The sequence below is a fragment of the Eretmochelys imbricata genome, chromosome 20 (genome assembly GCF_965152235.1).
Source record: "Eretmochelys imbricata isolate rEreImb1 chromosome 20, rEreImb1.hap1, whole genome shotgun sequence".
Lineage (NCBI taxonomy): Eukaryota > Metazoa > Chordata > Testudines > Cheloniidae > Eretmochelys > Eretmochelys imbricata.
In genome coordinates, this window is record NC_135591.1 from 16,598,682 (window position 1) to 16,618,182 (window position 19,501).

General features: G+C 48.6%; 1 protein-coding gene across 6 annotated transcripts in view; it reads left to right on the plus strand.

Moving 5' to 3' along the window:
* Positions 1-19,501, plus strand: part of EVI5L (ecotropic viral integration site 5 like) — an 81,027-nt gene that overhangs the window by 31,928 nt on the left and 29,598 nt on the right. For 5 of the 6 annotated variants that reach the window (XM_077839004.1, XM_077839007.1, XM_077839008.1 and 2 more), the window contains exons 8-12: positions 1,958-2,047; positions 4,797-4,894; positions 5,909-5,969; positions 6,670-6,723; positions 14,226-14,366. In XM_077839004.1, coding sequence (XP_077695130.1) covers positions 1,958-2,047; positions 4,797-4,894; positions 5,909-5,969; positions 6,670-6,723; positions 14,226-14,366 — 444 coding nt within the window. Of the gene's footprint in view, positions 1-1,957; positions 2,048-4,796; positions 4,895-5,908; positions 5,970-6,669; positions 6,724-8,150; positions 8,184-14,225; positions 14,367-19,501 lie in introns of all 6 variants that reach the window. The other variant, XM_077839010.1, reaches the window with a different exon arrangement.

The following is a 19,501-nucleotide window of genomic DNA, read 5'->3' on the forward strand; positions in this document are numbered from 1 at the left end:
ATGAGAGCTGAGGAAGCGTTGTTCTAAGTCAGCCATAAAAATGTTGGCATACTGTGGGGCCATGCAGGTACGCATAGCAATGCTGCTGATTTGAAGGTATATATTTTCCCCAAATGTGAAATAGTTATGGGTGAGGACAAAGTCACAAAGTTCAGCCATCAAGTTTGCCGTGACATTATCAGGGACAGTGTTCCTGATGGCTTGTAGTCCATCTTTGTGTGGAATGTTGGTGCAGAGGGCTTCTACATCCAGAGTGGCCAGGATGGTGTTTTCAGGAAGATCACCAATGGATTGTAGTTTCCTCAGGAAATCAGTGGTATCTCGAAGATAGCTGGGAGTGCTGGTAGCGTAGGGCCTGAGGAGGGAGTCTACATAGCCAGACAATCCTGCTGTCAGGGTGCCAATGCCTGAGATGATGGGGCGTCCAGGATTTCCAGTTTTATGGATCTTGGGTAGCAGATAGAATACCCCAAAGGTCGGGGTTCCAGGGGTGTGTCTGTGCGGATTTGTTCTTGTGCTTTTTCAGGGAGTTTCTTGAGCAAATGTTGTAGTTTCTTTTGAAGGACGACCCATCACTCTCTCAGATCTTGGGAGACGGCCCGTCCTTGCTTACAGACAGCCCCCCAACCTGAAGCAAATATTCACCAGCAACCACACACCACACAACAGAACCACTAACCCAGGAACCTATCCTTGCAACAAAGCCCTTTGCCAACTGTGTCCACATATCTATTCAGGGGACACCATCATAGGGCCTAATCACATCAGCCACACTATCAGAGGCTCGTTCACCTGCACATCTACCAATGTGATATATGCCATCATGTGCCAGCAATGCCCCTCTGCCATGTACATTGGTCAAACTGGACAGTCTCTACGTAAAACAATAAATGGACACAAATCAGACGTCAAGAATTATAACATTCAAAAACCAGTCGGAGAACACTTCAATCTCTTTGGTCACTCGATTACAGACCTAAAAGTGGCAATTCTTCAACAAAAAAACTTCAAAAACGTACTCCAACGAGAGACTGCTGAATTGGAATTAATTTGCAAACTGGATACAATTAACTTAGGCTTGAATAGAGACTGGAAGTGGATGGGTCATTACGCAAAGTAAAACTATTTCCCCTGGTTTATTCTCCCCACCCACCCCCCACTGTTCCTCAGACGTTCTTGTCAACTGCTGGAAATGGCCCACCTTGATTATCACTACAAAATTGTCACCCCCCGCTCTCCTGCTGGTAATAGCTCACCTTACCTGATCACTCTTCATCAAGTGATGAAGTGAGCTGTAGCTCACGAAAGCTTATGCTCAAATAAATTTGTTAGTGTCTAAGGTGCCACAAGTCCTCCTGTTCTTTTTGCGAATACAGACTAACATGGCTGCTACTCTAAGTCGTAGTCAGCCTTCTTGATCCGAGGGGCATGGCTGACCAGACGCACACTCAGGATGAGGTATTTGCATATGCCCATTTTCCGCAAGTTAGTTTGCCCTCCCTAAGCCTGGCAAGTTGCCTTTAGGAACCATTGAGCTGGTCAGAGTTCGGGTTCCCCACACAGTATGTGCAAATATGAGATGTAAGCTTTAACTTGTAGCCGATCCTGAGGAAACTGACAGTTTTCCCCCAGTGAGGCTTTTGCGTGACCCACTAGAAATTCAGGGCCTATTTCTCAGTTCTGCTATGTGGCTCTGGCAGTGAAGTTCCTGTGTCGTCATTGCTCTGGCAGGTTAAAGGGAGCTTAGTGTGGGCATAAATTACATTTACTTTAAGGTTCTTTTTATTGCCATAGTGATGTCCGGGCCTGGTTGTAAATGAGAATCAGGCCTTGAGTGCCTTTCCCTGTCGTCCTCCTCTCTACATCTCTGAGCTTAGGCACCTAACTTTTTATTGCACTCTCAAATGCCACATGAGCCTTGTGTCTGGGGCTGAAACCTCTCTGTGCTTTGCCATAGGGGCTGGAGATCATCTTTCGTGTGGGGATGGCCCTCCTGCAGTTCAACCAGGCAGAGCTGATGCAGCTGGATATGGAGGGGATGTCGCAGGTCAGAGCAGCTCTGCATTGCACTCGAACTGCCCTCTCGGGAGGGGTTTATACTTCAGCCATGCAGTTGTGGTAGAAAGAAGCCCATAATTAGGGCTCTACCAAATTCATGGTCCATTTTTGTCAATTTCACAATCATAAGATTTTAGAAATTGTAAATTTGATAATTTCAGTGATTTAAATCTGAAATGTCATGGTGTTCTAATTGTAGGGGTCTTGACGCAAAAAGGAGTTGTGTGGAGGGGGTGTCACAAGGTTATTGTAGGGGGGGCGTTGTGATACTGCTACCCTTACTTCTGCGCTGCTGCTGCTGATGGTGCTGCCTTCAGAGCTGGGCAGCTGGAGAGTGGCGGCTGCTGGCCAGGACCCCAGCTCTGAAGGCCGCACCGCCGCCAGCAGCCGCGCTGTAGTAAGGATAGCATGAGGTGGGCCCTCAGTCAGCAGCCGCCACTCTCCTGCCACCCAGCTCTGAAGGCAGCAGCGCAGAAATAAGGGTGACATGGTATGGTATTGCCACCCTCACTTCCATGCTGCTGCTGGCGGGGGGGCTTCCTTCAGAGCTGGGCACTTGGCCAACCGCTGCCACTCTCCAGCTGCCCAGCTCTGAAGGCTGTGCGGAAGTAAGGGTGGCAATACTGTGACACGCCCCGCCCCCTAAAAAAAATTACCTTGCAGTGCCCCTACAACTCCCTTTTGGGTCAGGACCCCCCCGTTTGAGAAATGCTGGCCTCCTCAGTGAAATCTGTATAGTAGAAGTTAAAAGCACACAAGACCAGATTTCACGGGTCTGTCGCTTTTTTCATGGCCGTGAATTTGGTAGGGTCCTACCCATAATCCTGTTGAGCTCTGATTGGCTGGCCATGCTGTGACGCAGTAGGGAGAGGGGTGGATTGACAGGGAATGTCATCTAATTCTACTGGGACTGTCTGCATTGGGGGTGGGATAGCAGGGGATGGGCCTGTAACCTGAGCCAGGAAGGGGGTGGGGCCAAATGACACCTTTTCCTGGGAAACTGGACAAAGGCTAGAGGAGAGAGCCTACGGGAGGGGTTTTTGGTTTCAGTTTTGTGCTGGAAAGCAGGGGAACCCCAAGGCTGGGGTCTAAGCTCCCTGCCCCCCAGAAGGACTTGACTGAGGGGTCCTGGTTGTACCTACAAGCTCTGTTTTAGACTGTATTCCTATTGTCCAATAAACCTTCTGTTTTGCTGGCTGGCTGAGAGTGACGTTGAAACCCAGGAAGAGGGGTGCAGGGCCCTGACTCCCGCACACGCCCTGACACATGTCCAGTGTATAAATAGAAGATGCCCCGTATAACGCCCAAGGTCAGCCCATTTCCTAGTGACTGGCCCAGGCATCAGCGCAGAGTTGCCTGGAGCTCTTTTGGTGTAACGGTGCTGTGCTTCCAGCCATGAAGAGGCTCATCCTGTCATGCTTCTGAAACTCAATGGGCCAGGAGTCTGAGCAGCCTCTCTTACGTCCTGCCGCCCTCTAGTCCCAGTCTAGCTCAAAACCTGAATCCAGATCTTTGTGAAAAGTGAGTTTAAGCAACTTCTACAGGCAGTTTCCTTTTTCCTTAGGCACAGTTTCAAAGGTGAGATGTGAAAGAATCACTAGATATTCTCACTCTCCAGACAGCGAAATAGTTGCCTGCAATGTGTACGGTTTATCCCAGCAGTGCCATACACAGGGTTAATCTTACAACCCTGTAATCTGTAGCTCTTGTTCTGCTTAGACTGCAGATGATGCAGTACCAACATCTTGGCTGTGTGGGACCCACTGATGAGTCAAGCAATTGGTGGGAAGGGTGAATAGAACAATTACATCACAAGAGAATGCATTACTGTGTTAAATACAATTGGGCTTTGTGAGCCTGGCCCAACAGCAGTTACAGCTCTAACTCGCTGTGCTGTCCGTGTCGTGCACCAGACAGAAGGTGAAGAAGCACTTTCAGGCCTGCTGAGGTTGCAGAGTGATTTTTCCTTTCAGTCCCCCTGCAGCCTGGGCACGGGGCACTATGAGGCGTAACTTTCAGTTGTCCTGTTGGATTTGAGATGTCCTGAGACCAAACACATGAACATCCTCTGTGTGTTTGGAGCTGACAGTATTAGATAAGCTTCTTGTGCCTGCCTTGTGCAGGAGCTCAGATCCTACAAGTCATGTCACCTGCCTGTCCCTCCGTTCTCCTAACTCACCCCTCTGGTGTTAAGATAAGGCTTGAAGATAAGAACTATAAAAATGCCAAGAGTGGTGCAGTGTCCATGCTGCCCTGTCAGCAGGAGCCTGTCCATGATCCTGGGCCATTAATTGGGGTAAGGGTGTAATCCCCTCCAGAATTCCTAGAAATACCCTCCTGTTTCTCTTCCTCCCCGGCTCCCCTTACTGACTCCAGCCATCCAGCTTCTTCTCATGTAGCTTTGCTCCCCACACTTTTCCCTGGCTGCTGAAGCTGGAACTTTGGAGACTTTCCAGATACTGAACATTCCCAAGTGCTGCTCAGGAAGAGTCCCACATTCCACAGGTGCACTTGAAACACTAAGAGACTTCTAGTGATTGTTCAAGAGGGTCAGGAACCAGTAGAGCCCAGGTAGCACAGGGAAGGCAAGTTGCTGCACTGCCTGTTCTGGCTTGAGAGGGGAAGCAAGTACTGAATGAAGAGGATGGGAGGAGATTTGGGAAGAGTGGGTAGAATTTATTAGAGTGCTCAAAAGGGGCTCAGAGAAATGCATCCTGCCCTCTGCTCCCTTCTCACAGTATTTCCAGAAGGTGATTCCTCATCAGTTCGACAGTTGCCCGGACAAGTTGATCCTGAAGGCATATCAGGTCAAATACAACCCCAAGAAAATGAAGAGGTAAGTTCGCTCCCTCACCCTGTGAAAGATCCTAGACAGGCGACTGGCAGAAAAACCCCTCCCTGGGCTGTGCTGTTCCAAGGATCCTGTGTTAGACGTAAGCAGGAGGATAGGGAATGGAAAGGGAGCGTGCATCGCGGGATCCTCTAGTTATTCATTAGAGCCACACAGCAAGCAGCAGTGAAAATAGAGAAGAGATGAGTGAGTGCTGTGCGGAAGGACTCCCTAATAAGGGAATTACTGCCTTCTCTGACAGCAGGTCTGATGGGTTTGTGGGAGGCCATGAAAGCTTTTCTACAATATAGAGACCAGGCAGGCTGATGGCAGCAGAGCTGCTTGGCCTTGGCAGGGACTCTGGCTTTGCTAGGAGTTGAGGGGGGGATGATTTTGTGTATCCAAGGAAGTGGGTATAGCTCCTGCCCCAAACTTCCATCTCCTGCTGTGCAAGCAGGAGATGCTATGACCTCCTGCCTTCCTCTCCTGGAATATAGAATTATATATAAATATAGAATTTAGAAGCCTGCATTTTGAATCTCTTAAGTGGGGACAGTCATCCTGACATTTGGTGTGAAGGAGGGTGCAAAAGATGGAAAGATAAAGATCAGGCAAAATTGAGATATTCCAATTTTCCTTATAGTTCAGTTAAAGGACTAGTGTCAGTGGTAGGTCTTTAAGTTGATTACGAGTGTGTAAGACCTCAGCCATTCAGCTAGGGGACTTAAAAATATAATACTTGGGTGGGGCAGTGTGTTTGTAAAAACCAGCATATATGTAAAACCCCCAATCCAGGTTCACTAATTTGCCCCATCGTACCCAGAAGCGTCAATATGTGTGGCCTGTTGCTGCATGGGCCTCAGCACAAGGCACTGCAGGGGAGCTGGGGTCAGCCTAAATTGTTAGCTCCTGTCTATTGCAGGTGTACCCACTGACCCTGAGCACTCTGCTGAGGGTAGGGGAGTGGGTGGGGGTGTCTGAAGCAGATTTGATCCAACCTGGCTTGCATGTCTGTCTCAGGCTGGAGAAGGAATATGCTGCAATCAAAAACAAAGAGATGGAGGAACAGATTGAGATCAAAGTAAGTCCTTCCTTTGCTCCATGCCCTCCTTGCTCTAGTGTTGTCTGAAGCACAGCAGCACACCGAGGGAAAGGTTATGGGAGCCACCTGAGTTTAACTCCGAGAGCTCATCAGATCACTGCCTCTAATGCTTCTGATTGGTGCTCCAGCACCGTTATCCAAAACTAGACCTGTAGGGACAGAGATTACAGCTTTACAGACCTTTTTCCCCTGAAAAAGATCCCATGTGCTTTTTATAAGCATAACACAGATGCTTCCCGCTTCCATCTGGCCTTTCACATTTGTGTAGCTAACTGCACTTGGGTACTGAAATTCCCCCAGCAGCTTCAGTCGGATGCCCCCTTCGTTTCCTATACGGTGGTGCTGCATGCTATTAAACAGCTGCCATGTTCCACCCCAGAGACAGTTGCTCTTCAGAGATGAGCATGGTGATCCCTATATATACTGTCTGGGTTCATAGGATATGAAAGGCACTATATAAATGTAAGAGATTACTCCTACTTCATTCTTATGGCTGAATTTGGTGCCTACCCCAAAGCACTGGCAAAGGGTTTTCTGCACCCCAGAAGTTCTCTTTAGGTCTCTGGTCCATCACTTGCTGTGATTTCAATTATTTCCCAGTAGAGGGCAGACCCAACCTATTTAAGGCCAGGCTTGTGTACAGGAAGCTCCTGTTGATGTCTCACTTCTTCCTCTGTAGAGGCTCCGGACTGAGAACCGCCTCCTGAAGCAGCGGATCGAGACCCTGGAGAAGGTGAGAGGCATGCCGGGCCGTGTGCGAATCCACCTTCTCCACTTCCAGACTAGCTTGGCTTCCAAAAACGAGGCCTTGCACAGCCGCCTGTCCCAGCTCACTATAAACGTGCCCAGGAAAGGCAACCATTAGCCCAGGCCATGTAGGCTGCATCATAAGCTCACACCACTGCCTGGCATGTCAGTCTAATGCACTGTCAACAATAGTGATGGCTCCTAAAGGATGTCTTTGGAGCCAGGTCAAAGGGCAGGAACTAGATGTACTCTCAGGGTGACTATTAAAGTGATGCTTATGTGTTCAAACGTCTTGCAATTTGGATGAGATGCTAAAGCACTTTAAATCTTACTTGCCAGGTCACTGAACCGATGCTTAGATTGTTGTTTGGTTGTTTTGGTTTTTTAAATCTTCAACTGCAGAATAAAATGTATAGAGCCTGCAGATACGCCGAGGTCACTTGTAAAAGCGTATCTCTGGAACTGACCAGAGTGCCTGGTTTCTTTTCCCATGTGGCATTGACCATACTGTAGTGTGGCTTTTAAAACCTATTTATCCTGGCCTGAAATGGATTTGATTGCCCTACTATTGAGTTGTGTACCTCAGCCTCTAATTCTGTCACTCAGCCTCACACTGTAAAATACCTCACACTACTTAGTTCTTGTTTTTTTTTTTAAAAAAAAAGACACAAAATAGCCAATCCGCACTGCTGTCCTGCATTCTGGCACGAAAGTCCTGATCTTCAGAGATGTTGAGCACCTGCAGCTCCCATCCACCTCAGTAGGTAAATGTGGGCATTCAGCACCTCGGTAAAAGCAGGCTCACGATGCTAGGTCCTCTCCCTGACAGCACTTGCCAAGATCAAGTATTTAATATAATCTTTTCAGGTGGTATGTCCTCTGTCAAGGACTCCGGCTCTCATGGACTTTCCATTGCTAATTACTACAATTTTGTAGGACATCACTGAGAACATCTTCACATGCTGCCTGCAGATCTTGGCCCTAAAGGCTGTCCATAGCAGCTCTCTATCCCCCTGGAACTGAAGGGTTCAGACCCAGCTAATCAATGGCAGGTTTATTGCTGGTGAATGCAATGAGCAGCTAGCCTTCTATCAAGGGAGACACTTGTTGGACAAATTCCAGTACAGGTTTGGGGTGGCTCCTGGCAGGCTGCCACTGTTTGCAACAAAAGGTAGTTAGGTGAAAAAGTTTGGACTCCCGTGTCCTAGCTGCTCTGGAAGACTTCTCGCCTTGGGTGCACTATCTCACTGGGCTCTGCTGGGTTCTCCTCCTCCTGCTGCTAAGTCTTGCTGTCCTCTGTGCTTCTAGCTGTGGTTGGAGCGCTTGTGCAATGACTTTGTTATTGTCATGTCTTTTTTTTTTTTTTTTTTCTTTCCTGCTCCATCTTTCCTTCCCTGTCTGGATCTCCCCTAGGAGAGCGCTGCCTTGGCAGACAGACTGATCCAGGTACTGTAAAACCTTTACTTTCATCTCTCCTTTCTTGGTTTTACATTTCAGTCCAGAAACAAAACAGCTGCACCCACTCTGTGTATGATTTGCATTTGCTTCACCTGTCTTTATACAAGGTCATAGCAGCACTCCTATGCCAGATTCAAAGGGCTGCAAGTGCATCCTTCCTTTATCACAAAGTTTCAGCGGTCTTTGGTGGGAGAGGGGACTTCTTAAACAAGTACTCGAAAAAGATTTTCAGGCCAGAGCCTCAGTTGCTATAAATCAGCAAAGCGCTATTAAAATAAAAGGGCCGGATCCCCAGTGGGTGTAAATTGACATAGTGTTGTTGACTTCACTAGAGCACTTTTGGTTTACACTAGCTGAGGATCTGGCCCTTGATCTTTAGGCAGACATTTGTGGAGCGGCCCCCCCTGCAAAAATTATTGCCCGCCCACCCACCCCTGGCTTTGACTGACTAGCCAAGGCAGGCAAAGTGTGTGTGGAAAGGATTATTCTTGTTTTGCAGCTGGGAAACTCGGTGAAGTGACTTGCCCAGGGTTCCACAGTGAGCATGGGGCTGGGGTGGGAATTGGCATCCAGACCTTCCGAGGCTTGTGCTTCAGCTGCAAGACCATTCTTGCTGCTTAAATGACACCACGCTGTCAGGTATGCGTGTTGCCAGTCTTCGGCCAAGCACCGACTAGGGCAGAGAAGGTAATTCTGACAGCCACAGAGCTGGCCCCTCCACATCAGGCAGGAGCCAGGGTGAGGTGTGGGTGGGCAGCCCTGTCTGCTATACCTGGCTGGAGGATTCCAGAAATGCCCAGCTGCTGTAAAGCACAGGAGGGTCCCTTTAACCACTGGGGCACAAGGTTGGGTGTGGGGAGCGCATCCCGTGATCTAGTGTAGCAAACCTGAGCAAAGTGGGTCCCTACTATAACTGTGGTTCCTGCAGGACTTACCACTGTAACTATACCACTAGCACAGTAAGCTCCAAAGTGCCCTGCAGGGGCAGGTGGTTCCGCCTCCAATTGCCTCTGTATAAATCCTTGGTATGCCCAGATCTTGAATCCTGTGTGCAGATGTGGTCACCCCATCTCAAAACAAGATATATTGGAATTGGAAAAGAGCAACAAAAATGATGAGGGGTATGGAACAGCTTAAGACTGGGACTTTAAGAGGGAGAGGTCTATAAATTCAAAACTGGTGTAGAGAAAGTAAATAAGGAAGTCTTGTGTTATGAAGCATAAATAACAACAACTAGGGGTTACCAAATGAAATTAATAAGCAACGGGTTTAAAACAAGCAAAAGGAAGTATTTCTTTACACAACACCCAGGCAGCCTGTGGAACTCCATGCAGGAGGATGGTGTGAAGGCCGAGACTATCACAGGGTTCAAAAAAGAACTAGATAAATTCATGGAGGATAGGTCCATCAATGGCTATTAGCCAGGATGGGCAAGGATGGTATCCCTCATCTGTTTGCCAGGAGCTGGGAATGGGCAACGGGATGGATCATTTGATGATTTACCTGTTCTGTTCATTCCCTGTGGGGGACCTGGCATTGGCCAGTGTCGGAAGACAGGATACTAGGCTAGATGGACCTTTGGTCTGACCCAGTTCTTATGCAAGGTGGGTCAATTCTTGTGTATGTAGTATAAGCAGCCCTTGCATGGCCCTTCTTCTCCCCTGCCTCCGACATGAAGGAGCAATGAGCCTTGTTTTACTATATGTCCTAGTCAACTCTAGTTAAGAGGTCACTGGGGCAGTGTGATGAAGAGGAGACCCACAGTGCTGTGTGATGAGGGTGGGGGAAGACTCTAACTTTGATACCCATCGCCCCTGACTCCTAGAACTAGAAGATGGGAAGGACCCCAGCTGTGCCTCACTTCAGTCAAAACAAATTCAGGGTTGGAAACGCCCACCTCACCTGCAGTCACTGTGGAAGTCTGCATTGCCATCTAAAAGCTGGGCCAGGGTCTTCAGTGCAAAGCCCACAAAGATGGGGCAATGGAAGCCACTGGCTAACAGCATGAAGCTTCTGAGGCCAACTTCCTGATTGTATTGCAGCTCCCAGCTTTGCTGCTTCTACAGGAGCCAGGAGTGAGAGCCTCTAGAACACGCTAGCATTAAAAGTAGCGGTGGGATTAGCACAACCACTTATGTACATAAGTATGTCGCCGAAGCTAAATTACTACAGCTTAGTCTCCACACTAGTTTAACTGAAGGGGTGAAGTTACACCAATGCAAACTCCTGTGCAGGCACTTAAATGTATGTAAACCTGGTTTGTATCAACTTAGCGTAAGTCTGTTTCTTCCTATTTTAAGCTACATTGACAAATTGGGTTTGAATGAAGTTTTATGAGTGGCTACATAACGGGTTTGTACTGATTTAACTAAAGTGGCTTTAGTTAAACTGGTGCAATGTTGAGGACACTGAGGAAGGCGTTCACACTGGTGTGCATTCCTCTTCTGGGAGCAGGGGTTGATGGCTGTGAGTTCATCATGCTATTCTTTAAGCACCAACAATTTGCTTAGTGCTGTAGAAGATGCAAATTGAAGAGAGAAAGCAAAGTCAGGGGAAGGACAAGGCAGGAATAACTAGCCCTGCCTGTGTTAAGGAAATTCACCCTTGTGTAACTAAACTGCTGTAATTAAATCACTGCACCCCTCTGAGATGCAGTGTACCTTAATCTGGTAATTAACACCTGTGTTAGTACCAGTTCTGCATATCATTACTGGTTGCACTTGAGCAGCTACTTTGATTTATTATTTGTGTTATTATAACACCTTGGAGCCCCAGTCATGGCTCAGACCCTCATTTTGCTAGTTGCTGTACAAACACCCAACAGAATGATGGTCCCTGCCCCAAAGAGCTCCCCATCTAAGACAGTAGTCCCCAAACTTCTGAGAGTCAGGCCCCTCCTTCCCCCTGTCCATACCCTCCTGCCCCTCCAGGGCCAGGAGCAGGACTGCAGCTCTGGGGGGAGGAGGAAGCAGACGGGGTAAGGGGGCTAAGGCTGGGGCAACAGCTGGGAGTGGGGCTAGGGCCAGAGTTGTGGCCAGGAGCGGAGCTGGGAGTGGAGCCGCAGCTGGGCCCCCAGTTGGGGGTGGAGCAATGGCAGGGATGGGGGCAGTCATGGGGCTGGGAGCCGGGGCTGGGGGCAGGGCTGGGTGGTACTCCCTCCCTGCCCCCTGTGAGGGCTGGCCTGGTCCACCTTGCCCTCACGAACATTCCTCCTTGCTCCCCTAAGGGGCACAGCCCAGAGTTTGGGGACTTCAGATCTAAGACAAGAGGCAGCAGATGAATATCAGCCAACGAAAGCAGTACAAGAAAACAGTGAGACAGTACTGGACAGCCTGATCGGCAGTGCACTCAACACACCAGCAGTCTCCCAAGCATCCAGAGTTTTGTAGAATTGTGGCAAAGGAGCGTTTGAAAGAGGACAGTGGCTTTGTGGGTATTTACGGAGAACTCCCAAGTTTGGGGGCAGGGGGGGAGAAAGGGGCTTGCTGTAGTGATCCCACTCAATTTTGGTTGTGTAGACTGCCTCAGCTAGGGCCACATTCTCATTTACTCCAGCACCCCTTTACACCACTGATTGTGTTCACTTCATGCTGCCAGCACAGTGTTCAGCAGAGTCAGCCCCCTTAGCTCTTCTTAGCTGAGAACTCTCCCTCTTCGGGTGTAGCACAGCAGTGGGGAGTCTGTCGCGACACCACTGGGCCACCCTCGGGGGGAGGGAGTGTCATGGACTCTTTAAGTCAAATCATGAAAAGTGTGGCTCTTGGCCAGAGGAAGATAAAAGTCCCAGGGCAGTTTTCCTGAGCAGTGGGTCTCAATGAAACAAAAGAAACCTAACCAGAATGCCTCTTGAATTACAGCCCTCAGCCCCAGTGCATTCCTCAATGCCAAGTCCTCTGCCTCATCCAGGGCTTGCTCAGGAGTCTCCTTGGTTGGAGGACACCACTATAACTTCCCTCACCTGGGAGGCCCAGCTATCAGTGCCACCTCCTAGCAAACCACAGCTCCCAGCTCTTTACCCTGGCAGGCTTTCAAGGCCAGCTTCCTCCATTGTGCCCAGAGAAGAGGTTTCACCCCTTCCTGCATGTCCCACACACCCATGTCACAGAGCTGTGAGGAGAGGTTTGAACCAGGAGAAGGGGCAATGGGTAGGTGGACCAGGCTGGAGGGACTGCTGAATACAGAGATGGGAGTGGGAGGAGACATGAAGGCTGGCATTGTTTGTAGAGCTGGTGTGATAAGGTCTAATGTAGCTGTTATCTCGTTAGTACTAATACTTCATATTTACATTGCAAAACATTTCTCATGCCAGCTGCAGACAGCTCCTCTGCAAGAGCAGCCACCTCTGGGGTGGAGAGAGGTAGCTAGTAGCCACGTAAGGGCGATGAGAGCAGATTTTGTCTAGAAACTGTCACTGAGCCCACTGTTGGTGAAAAATGTGGTGGTTCTCTTCACCAAGTAGATGGGACCCTGTGTCTGTACCCTGGTGAACATGAGAGAACCCGATTGCCCTCTGAGAGACCGGGCTAAATCAACCCTATGGAGCTGAGAACAGAGGCTTCAAGGGAGGAAACAGAGCTCATCCACCGGGTGGCGGGCACTGCCAGCTCTCAGCACCATTATGATGATAATTTAACATTTAGATGGTCATAGCACCTGGAGCCCAATCACATCGGTGCCTTATTTTGCCAGGCACTGCACCCACCCACATGCAGAGTAAATGACCCCCATTGGCAGGGTGCTAGGTGCTGCACACACCCAAAAATTACCATACAGAGTAAATGGCCCCATGCACATGCATACACAGGCTTTATGATCTGCACTGGGTGAGGCACTGTGCACATGTATGCACATGTGCACCCATGCACAGGGTAAATGACCTTTTGTGCAAGTTTTGCACCAGTCCCTCTGCCCAATACAGTATCCTAGGGCCTTTCAATTTCTCACCCATCAGGAAGTCACCAGAGCCTGATGCTCATTCTTAGGATTTCTGGGATAGAGGATCCTCCAATCTGGTGAGAGAGGGTCAGTGGGAGAGCCAGCAGCCCCTGATTCCAAATCCCTCCCCTCTGCTCTAAGCACTCCACTATGCTGCCCCTTGAGTACAATAAATACAAGTCAGGTGATCTAGTTCCCTGCTCTAACCAATAGAGACGTTGTCTCCCAGTGCTGGGAATAGAACCCAGGAGTCCTGGCTCCCTGGTGGCACTCATCCTCTTGCTAGCAGGATGTTTGTAGGCCAGTCTGATTAGTAACTGATTTTTTTGGAGGGGGTGTTTTGTCCAAGCACATCAGTGAATAAATGAGACATTGTGGCCCAATGGACAGGACAGGGTGCTAGGCGTCAGGCCCCCTGTACATTCTAATCCTGGGCTTTCCACTGACTAATGTGAGCTTAGGCAAGTCACTTCCCCCACCTTTATGTGCCTCAGTTTCCCCATCTGTTTCCCCCATTTACTCACTACTCTAAAGCAGTGTGGCCTGTGCATGAAAACTGGTCTGAAAGGGATGAGCGTTAATATGTTGTATGCCTCCTTGTAAAGCAGGCAAGCATTTGTCCCAAGGTCACAGTTGTGGAACCCCAGAGGTTCCCCCACTCTCACCACTAGACCGCACTCCCCATCAAGATCTGAGACTCTAATCCAGGAGTCCTGAGTCCCATCCCTCTGATCTCACTCGATCACACTCTTCTCCCAGAGCTAGAAATGCAACCCAGGAGTCCTGACTCCCAGCTCTGTATACTTTAGCTGCAAGACCCTGTCGCAAGTAGTACCTTTATACTCAGAAGGGGTAACTGGCACTGGAGCATTGGCAGCGGAAGGTTGGGCAGCTGCCGACAGAGCTGTCTAAGGCACAGGCGGCCCCTTGGGGAATTCGCTTCTGACCGGTAAATCTGATCCCACTGGGCTGTGATCCCAGCCACTGCATGTGGCCCAGAGAGAGGTTTACCATGCAGATGCACATGGAGCATGTTGAAGGTGTTTCCTTTGACATCCTCTTTCCTTCTCCTCTTCCCCCCTCCAACTCCCCCAGGGCCAAGTCACCCGCGCACAGGAGGCCGAAGAGAATTACATCATCAAGCGAGAGCTGGCGGTGGTGAAGCAGCAGTGCAGCTCAGCCACGGAGAACCTGCAGAAGGCCCAGAGCACCATCCGGCAGCTGCAGGACCAACAGGTGAGGAAGCAGGCTAGGGTGGCACTGCTGGGGTGGGAGCATGACACAGGGAGCCCGGTGGCACTAAAAATGCAGGCCTGGGGATTGGCCCTGCTTACCGGAACCCCTGGACTAGATGGGCAAAGCAGCTGTAAGCCCTGATGTGCAGCTTACCCTTGGGCAAATAGCAGCGAGGCCTGCCCATGCTAGTGCAGCTGCACATCTAGCTAGGTACGATTTAGCCACACGATGCCATCTTGGGATCCTGCATCCCAGATGTTCAGGGAGCTGCCATTTAGCTGCAACAAGAGAATGTAATATTTGTATTAGGGTAGCACCCAGAGACCCCAACTAAGATTGGGGCCATGTAGTGCCAGGCACTGCACAGACAATCCCTGCCCTGGAGCTTACACTCTAATGACGCAAAGGAAAGATTAATAGCCCCATTTTATACCTGGGGAAACTGAGGCACAGAGCTGTGCCCAAGAAGCATTTGGTAGAGCTAGGACTTGAACCAACATCTCCTGAGTTCTAATTCAGCACTTTAACCACAAGACCATATTTGGTCTTTGGACAGGGCTTATGGTGGATAGATTTAAATCAGTGATTTAAATAATTGATTTTAATCTTATTTTGTGTTTGCACTTTTTAGTTATTGTTCTAAAGAGGCGTTGATTCTCATGGGTTGTTAAACATTAAAACATGTTGATTTCCACCAAACTATAAGCTTTACCCTAAACTTGGAACTTAATTTTTCTAACCAGCAGGGTACACTATATTTATACACTTTTATTTACACAGTTATAGAGCTTAACATTCAGATTATTCAGAGTCTTAATGTTTACTTTTTTATAATGTTATAAAATGGTAAATGATGCATTTATTTACTACATGATTTTTTTATTTGTGAAGTTTGTCAAGCTCTATTTGGATGGAAACTGGAGTCTAATTTAAAATGTGCCAAAAAAAAATATTTTTTTTAAATATTAGTTAAATAAAACTACCTTAAATGTTCAGGATACGTAAGAAAAATAAATTAATCAAAACACATTTTTCATTTAAAACTAATTTATTTATTGAACAAAGAAAGTATTATCTGACAATGAGTAACTGCTTCTGGTAAACATGTCCTTCAAGATTTTAATATACAGCGTATGTAAAGCTTGTTTCTCACCAACAGTAGTTGGTCCAATAAAAGATATTACCTAACCCATCTTGTCTCATCGAGATTTTAGAACTAGCAGATCTCATCCTCTAACATCTAGTTTTTATTCATAGATTGGAAAAGGTAAACAAGTTTTCCTCCTTTTTCAACTCCCAATTGATTTCTTAACTTTCAGTGAACTAGTCATTGAACTGAACTATTTGAATAAACTGAAATCAAGAAAATATTCTCTTTGCACCTGTAGAAGAAGCTACTGCTGTCATAAACTCACTTAGCACTTCAACAAACTCTGGTTGCAGGTGCTGAGCCCAGTGTCTTCCACCAGTTCAGTGGTTTGACTTTCTTTAAAACTTTAGCAGCAAACTTGTATTGTTTAATATTAAATGTTTTGTTTTAATTTAAACTATTTTAATAGATTACAGTCCGTTTAGGCCTTAACATATATTGCCATAACTTCAAATTTAATTTTAAATAGGATCATTTTTAAAAAGGAAAAATATGCACTTTAAATTTTAAATAATCCAATGTATGTTTTGAAAAATCAGTTGTTTTTTATTTATTTTTATTTTTTTAAATCGGTGATGGTGCCTCTGCTGGTTCCACTTTGGTCACTGTTCTCTATAGTCAAACTCTCCGTCTTGCAAGAAGCAGTGGAGGTGAGCTTGTGGATTTCAGCAGTGGCCCTGGAGATGGGTGATGTAGCAAAGGTTGCTTTTGTGATCTGCATCTGTGGAGCAGCTTGCTGCACACGTGTTACTCATGCTGAATCCAGACCAAAGCCGAAATTCAAATCTTGCCCTAACAAACAGCTGGAGTGTACCCTTTAGCAGGGAGCCCCCACTCTGGGGCTGAGCTTGCTATAACACAGTTAATATCTGTACTGTGAAAATAACTAGAGAGGAAGGACACAGGATGGCCTTGTGGTTAAGGCCTTGGGCTGGGACTCCGATCTAGATTCCATTCTCAGCTTTGCCACTGACTCTCTGTGTGAGCTTGGACAAGTCCCTGCATGTCTCTTGGCCCCAGTTCCCCACTTGTAAAAGATGGATAACAATGCTCCCTTCCTTTGTCTTTTCAGACTCTGAGCTCTTTGGGGCATGGACTGTCTCTCATTCTGTCTCTGTGCAGCACTGGGGCCCTGATCTCAAATGAGCTTTCTAATTGCTGCTACAATAATTTTGGACATGTACTGTTGATAGCTGTGGGCATTAGAGCTGCTGTGAAGTCAGGGCTGAACCACTTAGTGGAAGTTACAGAGATGAAAGCAAAAGCAAAGCAAAAGCTAAGTGTGTGTGGGAGGGGCTCTTGGTGGCTGTGATGGTCTCACATACACACACTCCCTTGTAAAGGTCACCATGTCTCAGCACATTGCTGAGAGCCTGATCTCTTTGCCACCTGTTGCCTGTCTTTGGCAGAAGCTTTTTGATCAGGGCTTCTTCTGAATCTCACAGGTGTCCTTGCAAGTGGGAAAAACGGCCAAGCAGTAGGTTGTTTTTTCTTAGATGGGGGGAGGGCTTCGAATGCCCCCCTTCTTTGTGCAACTGAAGTCTTTGGTATTTTACCCCATCAAAAAATGCAGAGCTCTCACCAAATGGAGACAAGTGCTTAAAACAGTGCTCAGCGGCTCTTCTTCAGAAAGAGCCCCAGGTGAAAGCTCTCCAGGAGAGAACGCAGGGTTGTGTGGTTACAGGGAGAACAATAGTACCTAGAAAGCAGACCTGCCTATGGTGGATGGGCAGAAAAAAAGAACCTAGAGGTTTGTCTGCTTCATGAGCTCTTCTGGCCATCTTCTGGCTTCTGGCTCTTCTGGTTCATCCAAAATGGGTTCTTTGTGGGAAGGAAGGGCTGGTCTTCTGGTCAGAGCACGGGACTGGGAATCAGGACTCCTGGGTGCTGTTCCTGGCTCTGAGTGGGGTCTAGTGAGTTAGCAGGGGTCTGGGTGGTAGGACTCTTGGGTTCTATTTCTGGTTTTGCCACCGACTGTGTGACCTCAGGCAAATCTCAACACCTCTCTCTGCCTCAGTTTCTGCAGCTGCAAATGCGGATAACAGTTCTCTACACAGCAGGAACATTGTAATACCAAGTTACTTAACGTCTGTAAACGTTGGGATGTTCGAGAGGGAGACGGGCAGAGTGTTGCTGTTAAATGCGGAGCGTGTTGAGGCACAGTGTTACACTAGAAATGTCTCTTCCATTCCATGGGCAACTGACTCATTCCAGAGGTACAACCCTACAGAGGAGAAGTCTGATGGAAGCCATAGACCCCGGGAGGGGAGCTGATAGCTGGAGAGGGATAACTGTTCACCTCTGGGCATAAACCAAAGGTGTCAGTTCACATGGACTGCCCCATATGAGAAATCTGTGGCAAATGGGCTGAGTGAAATGAGGGAGTCCCCTCCCACCTGAGCCTTGCGCTGCAGAGAGCTCTTCCCTCTTGGGCAGATCCGGGAACATCTCAGGCTGCTAAGCAAAGCACCAGACCATCCAGGAGAAGAATCCTACACTAGTTGAGGGGAGGATGAGAAGCTGTGACCCAGCTGGCCTTTCCCATCTTTAATTCACCAATCCTAGGGGAGTTCACAGCTGGATTGGTTCTGAGTTCAGCTTCTGAGAAGACGGGGCTTTGCCACACTGGAGCAGAACATTGGTCTATCTACTGTGGCAGAGGCCACTACACGAGGCATCAGAGCAGCCTCTCCTTTGGACCATCAGTGGTGACAGCCCTTCCTGGCAGTTCTTTTCAGATCCTGGTGGTGGCTGATGAGGGGGATTGGAAGTGGGGAGCTGGGTCTCCGGAGACTGAAAGAACTGGAGAACCACAGCTTCATAGAAAGCGGAACCTTCTCACCCCCCATGCCTCCTTCCTCCTTCACGCATCTGCAGCACTGTGGAATTGACCAGGTGCATTGTGGTGGGAGATTCCTTCCTGAGCCCATACTGGCAATCAGTGTGTGCCCCAACATGAGATCTGATAAACCCCATCATCTCCGTTCACATGACAACGGCCACAAAACTCTCCAGCCTGCCTTTAAACCAGCTATGGTATCAGACTCTGTAACCTCCCCTCCCACTGGCTGGCAATACGCAGAGTGATCACAGACAAGCCCTGCGAGTGCCCATCTAGTCCATCCACCCACAGAGGCAAGGGCAGGGACCGAGGTCCCCACATCTTGCTCCCCTCGGCAGGGATGGTTGTTCTCCTCCTCCCCCCCCCAGCATATTCCTCTCCTGTGGGGTTTGCAGCTGCACTCACTCAGCATGGGGGGGATCTGGTTGGGGAGGGTTCTTGCTTCACTGATGAGAGATGATGGTTCTGCCACTCAAGCTTCGTGCTGGATAGGGTTGGCTTGGATCTGGGTTAAGGTTTGAGGCCAAACGGGGGCCAGCTGATATAAATTGCCACTGACTCTGATGCAGCATCCCACCAGCCGGGGATCTGGCCCCATTGACTACAATGGAGCGATGCTGGTTTATACACCAGCTGGGGATTCGGACCCATTAACTCCAATGCAGCGATGGCGATTTGCACCATCCGGGGATCTGGCCCCTAAAACTCTGATTCAAGGGTGCTGAGATCTCACACCTTGCTGGCACAAGTCTTCTGACCCAACCAAAGCAGAACCAGAAATTAGTCCCCTTTTGATTTTGGGTCCAACCTAAAACCACAGCTACAGAGGGGTGGTTCTGAATGCGAGGCCTCCAATCCAAAACGCTCCAAAATTCAAAGAGTGTTGGGTTCAAGGTTGCATCTGGTTGCAAGGAGAGGTCTCCGCCCCTTCCCCCAAGGGCTGGGTTGGATCGTGTTTAATTCTCCCCCAGAAAACAAGCTGGTGTTTATCTGATGAACTGCCAACAGCTGCGATAGCACAGACGGTTACAGTGGGTAGGAGCTATGCCAGCGCTCCCCCAGTCTTTCCCCCAGCGGAGGTTGCTGTGGTTGAGGCGTGCTCTGGAGAGTAGCACTCTGCTCAGATTGGGTGGGGTGGGGTGA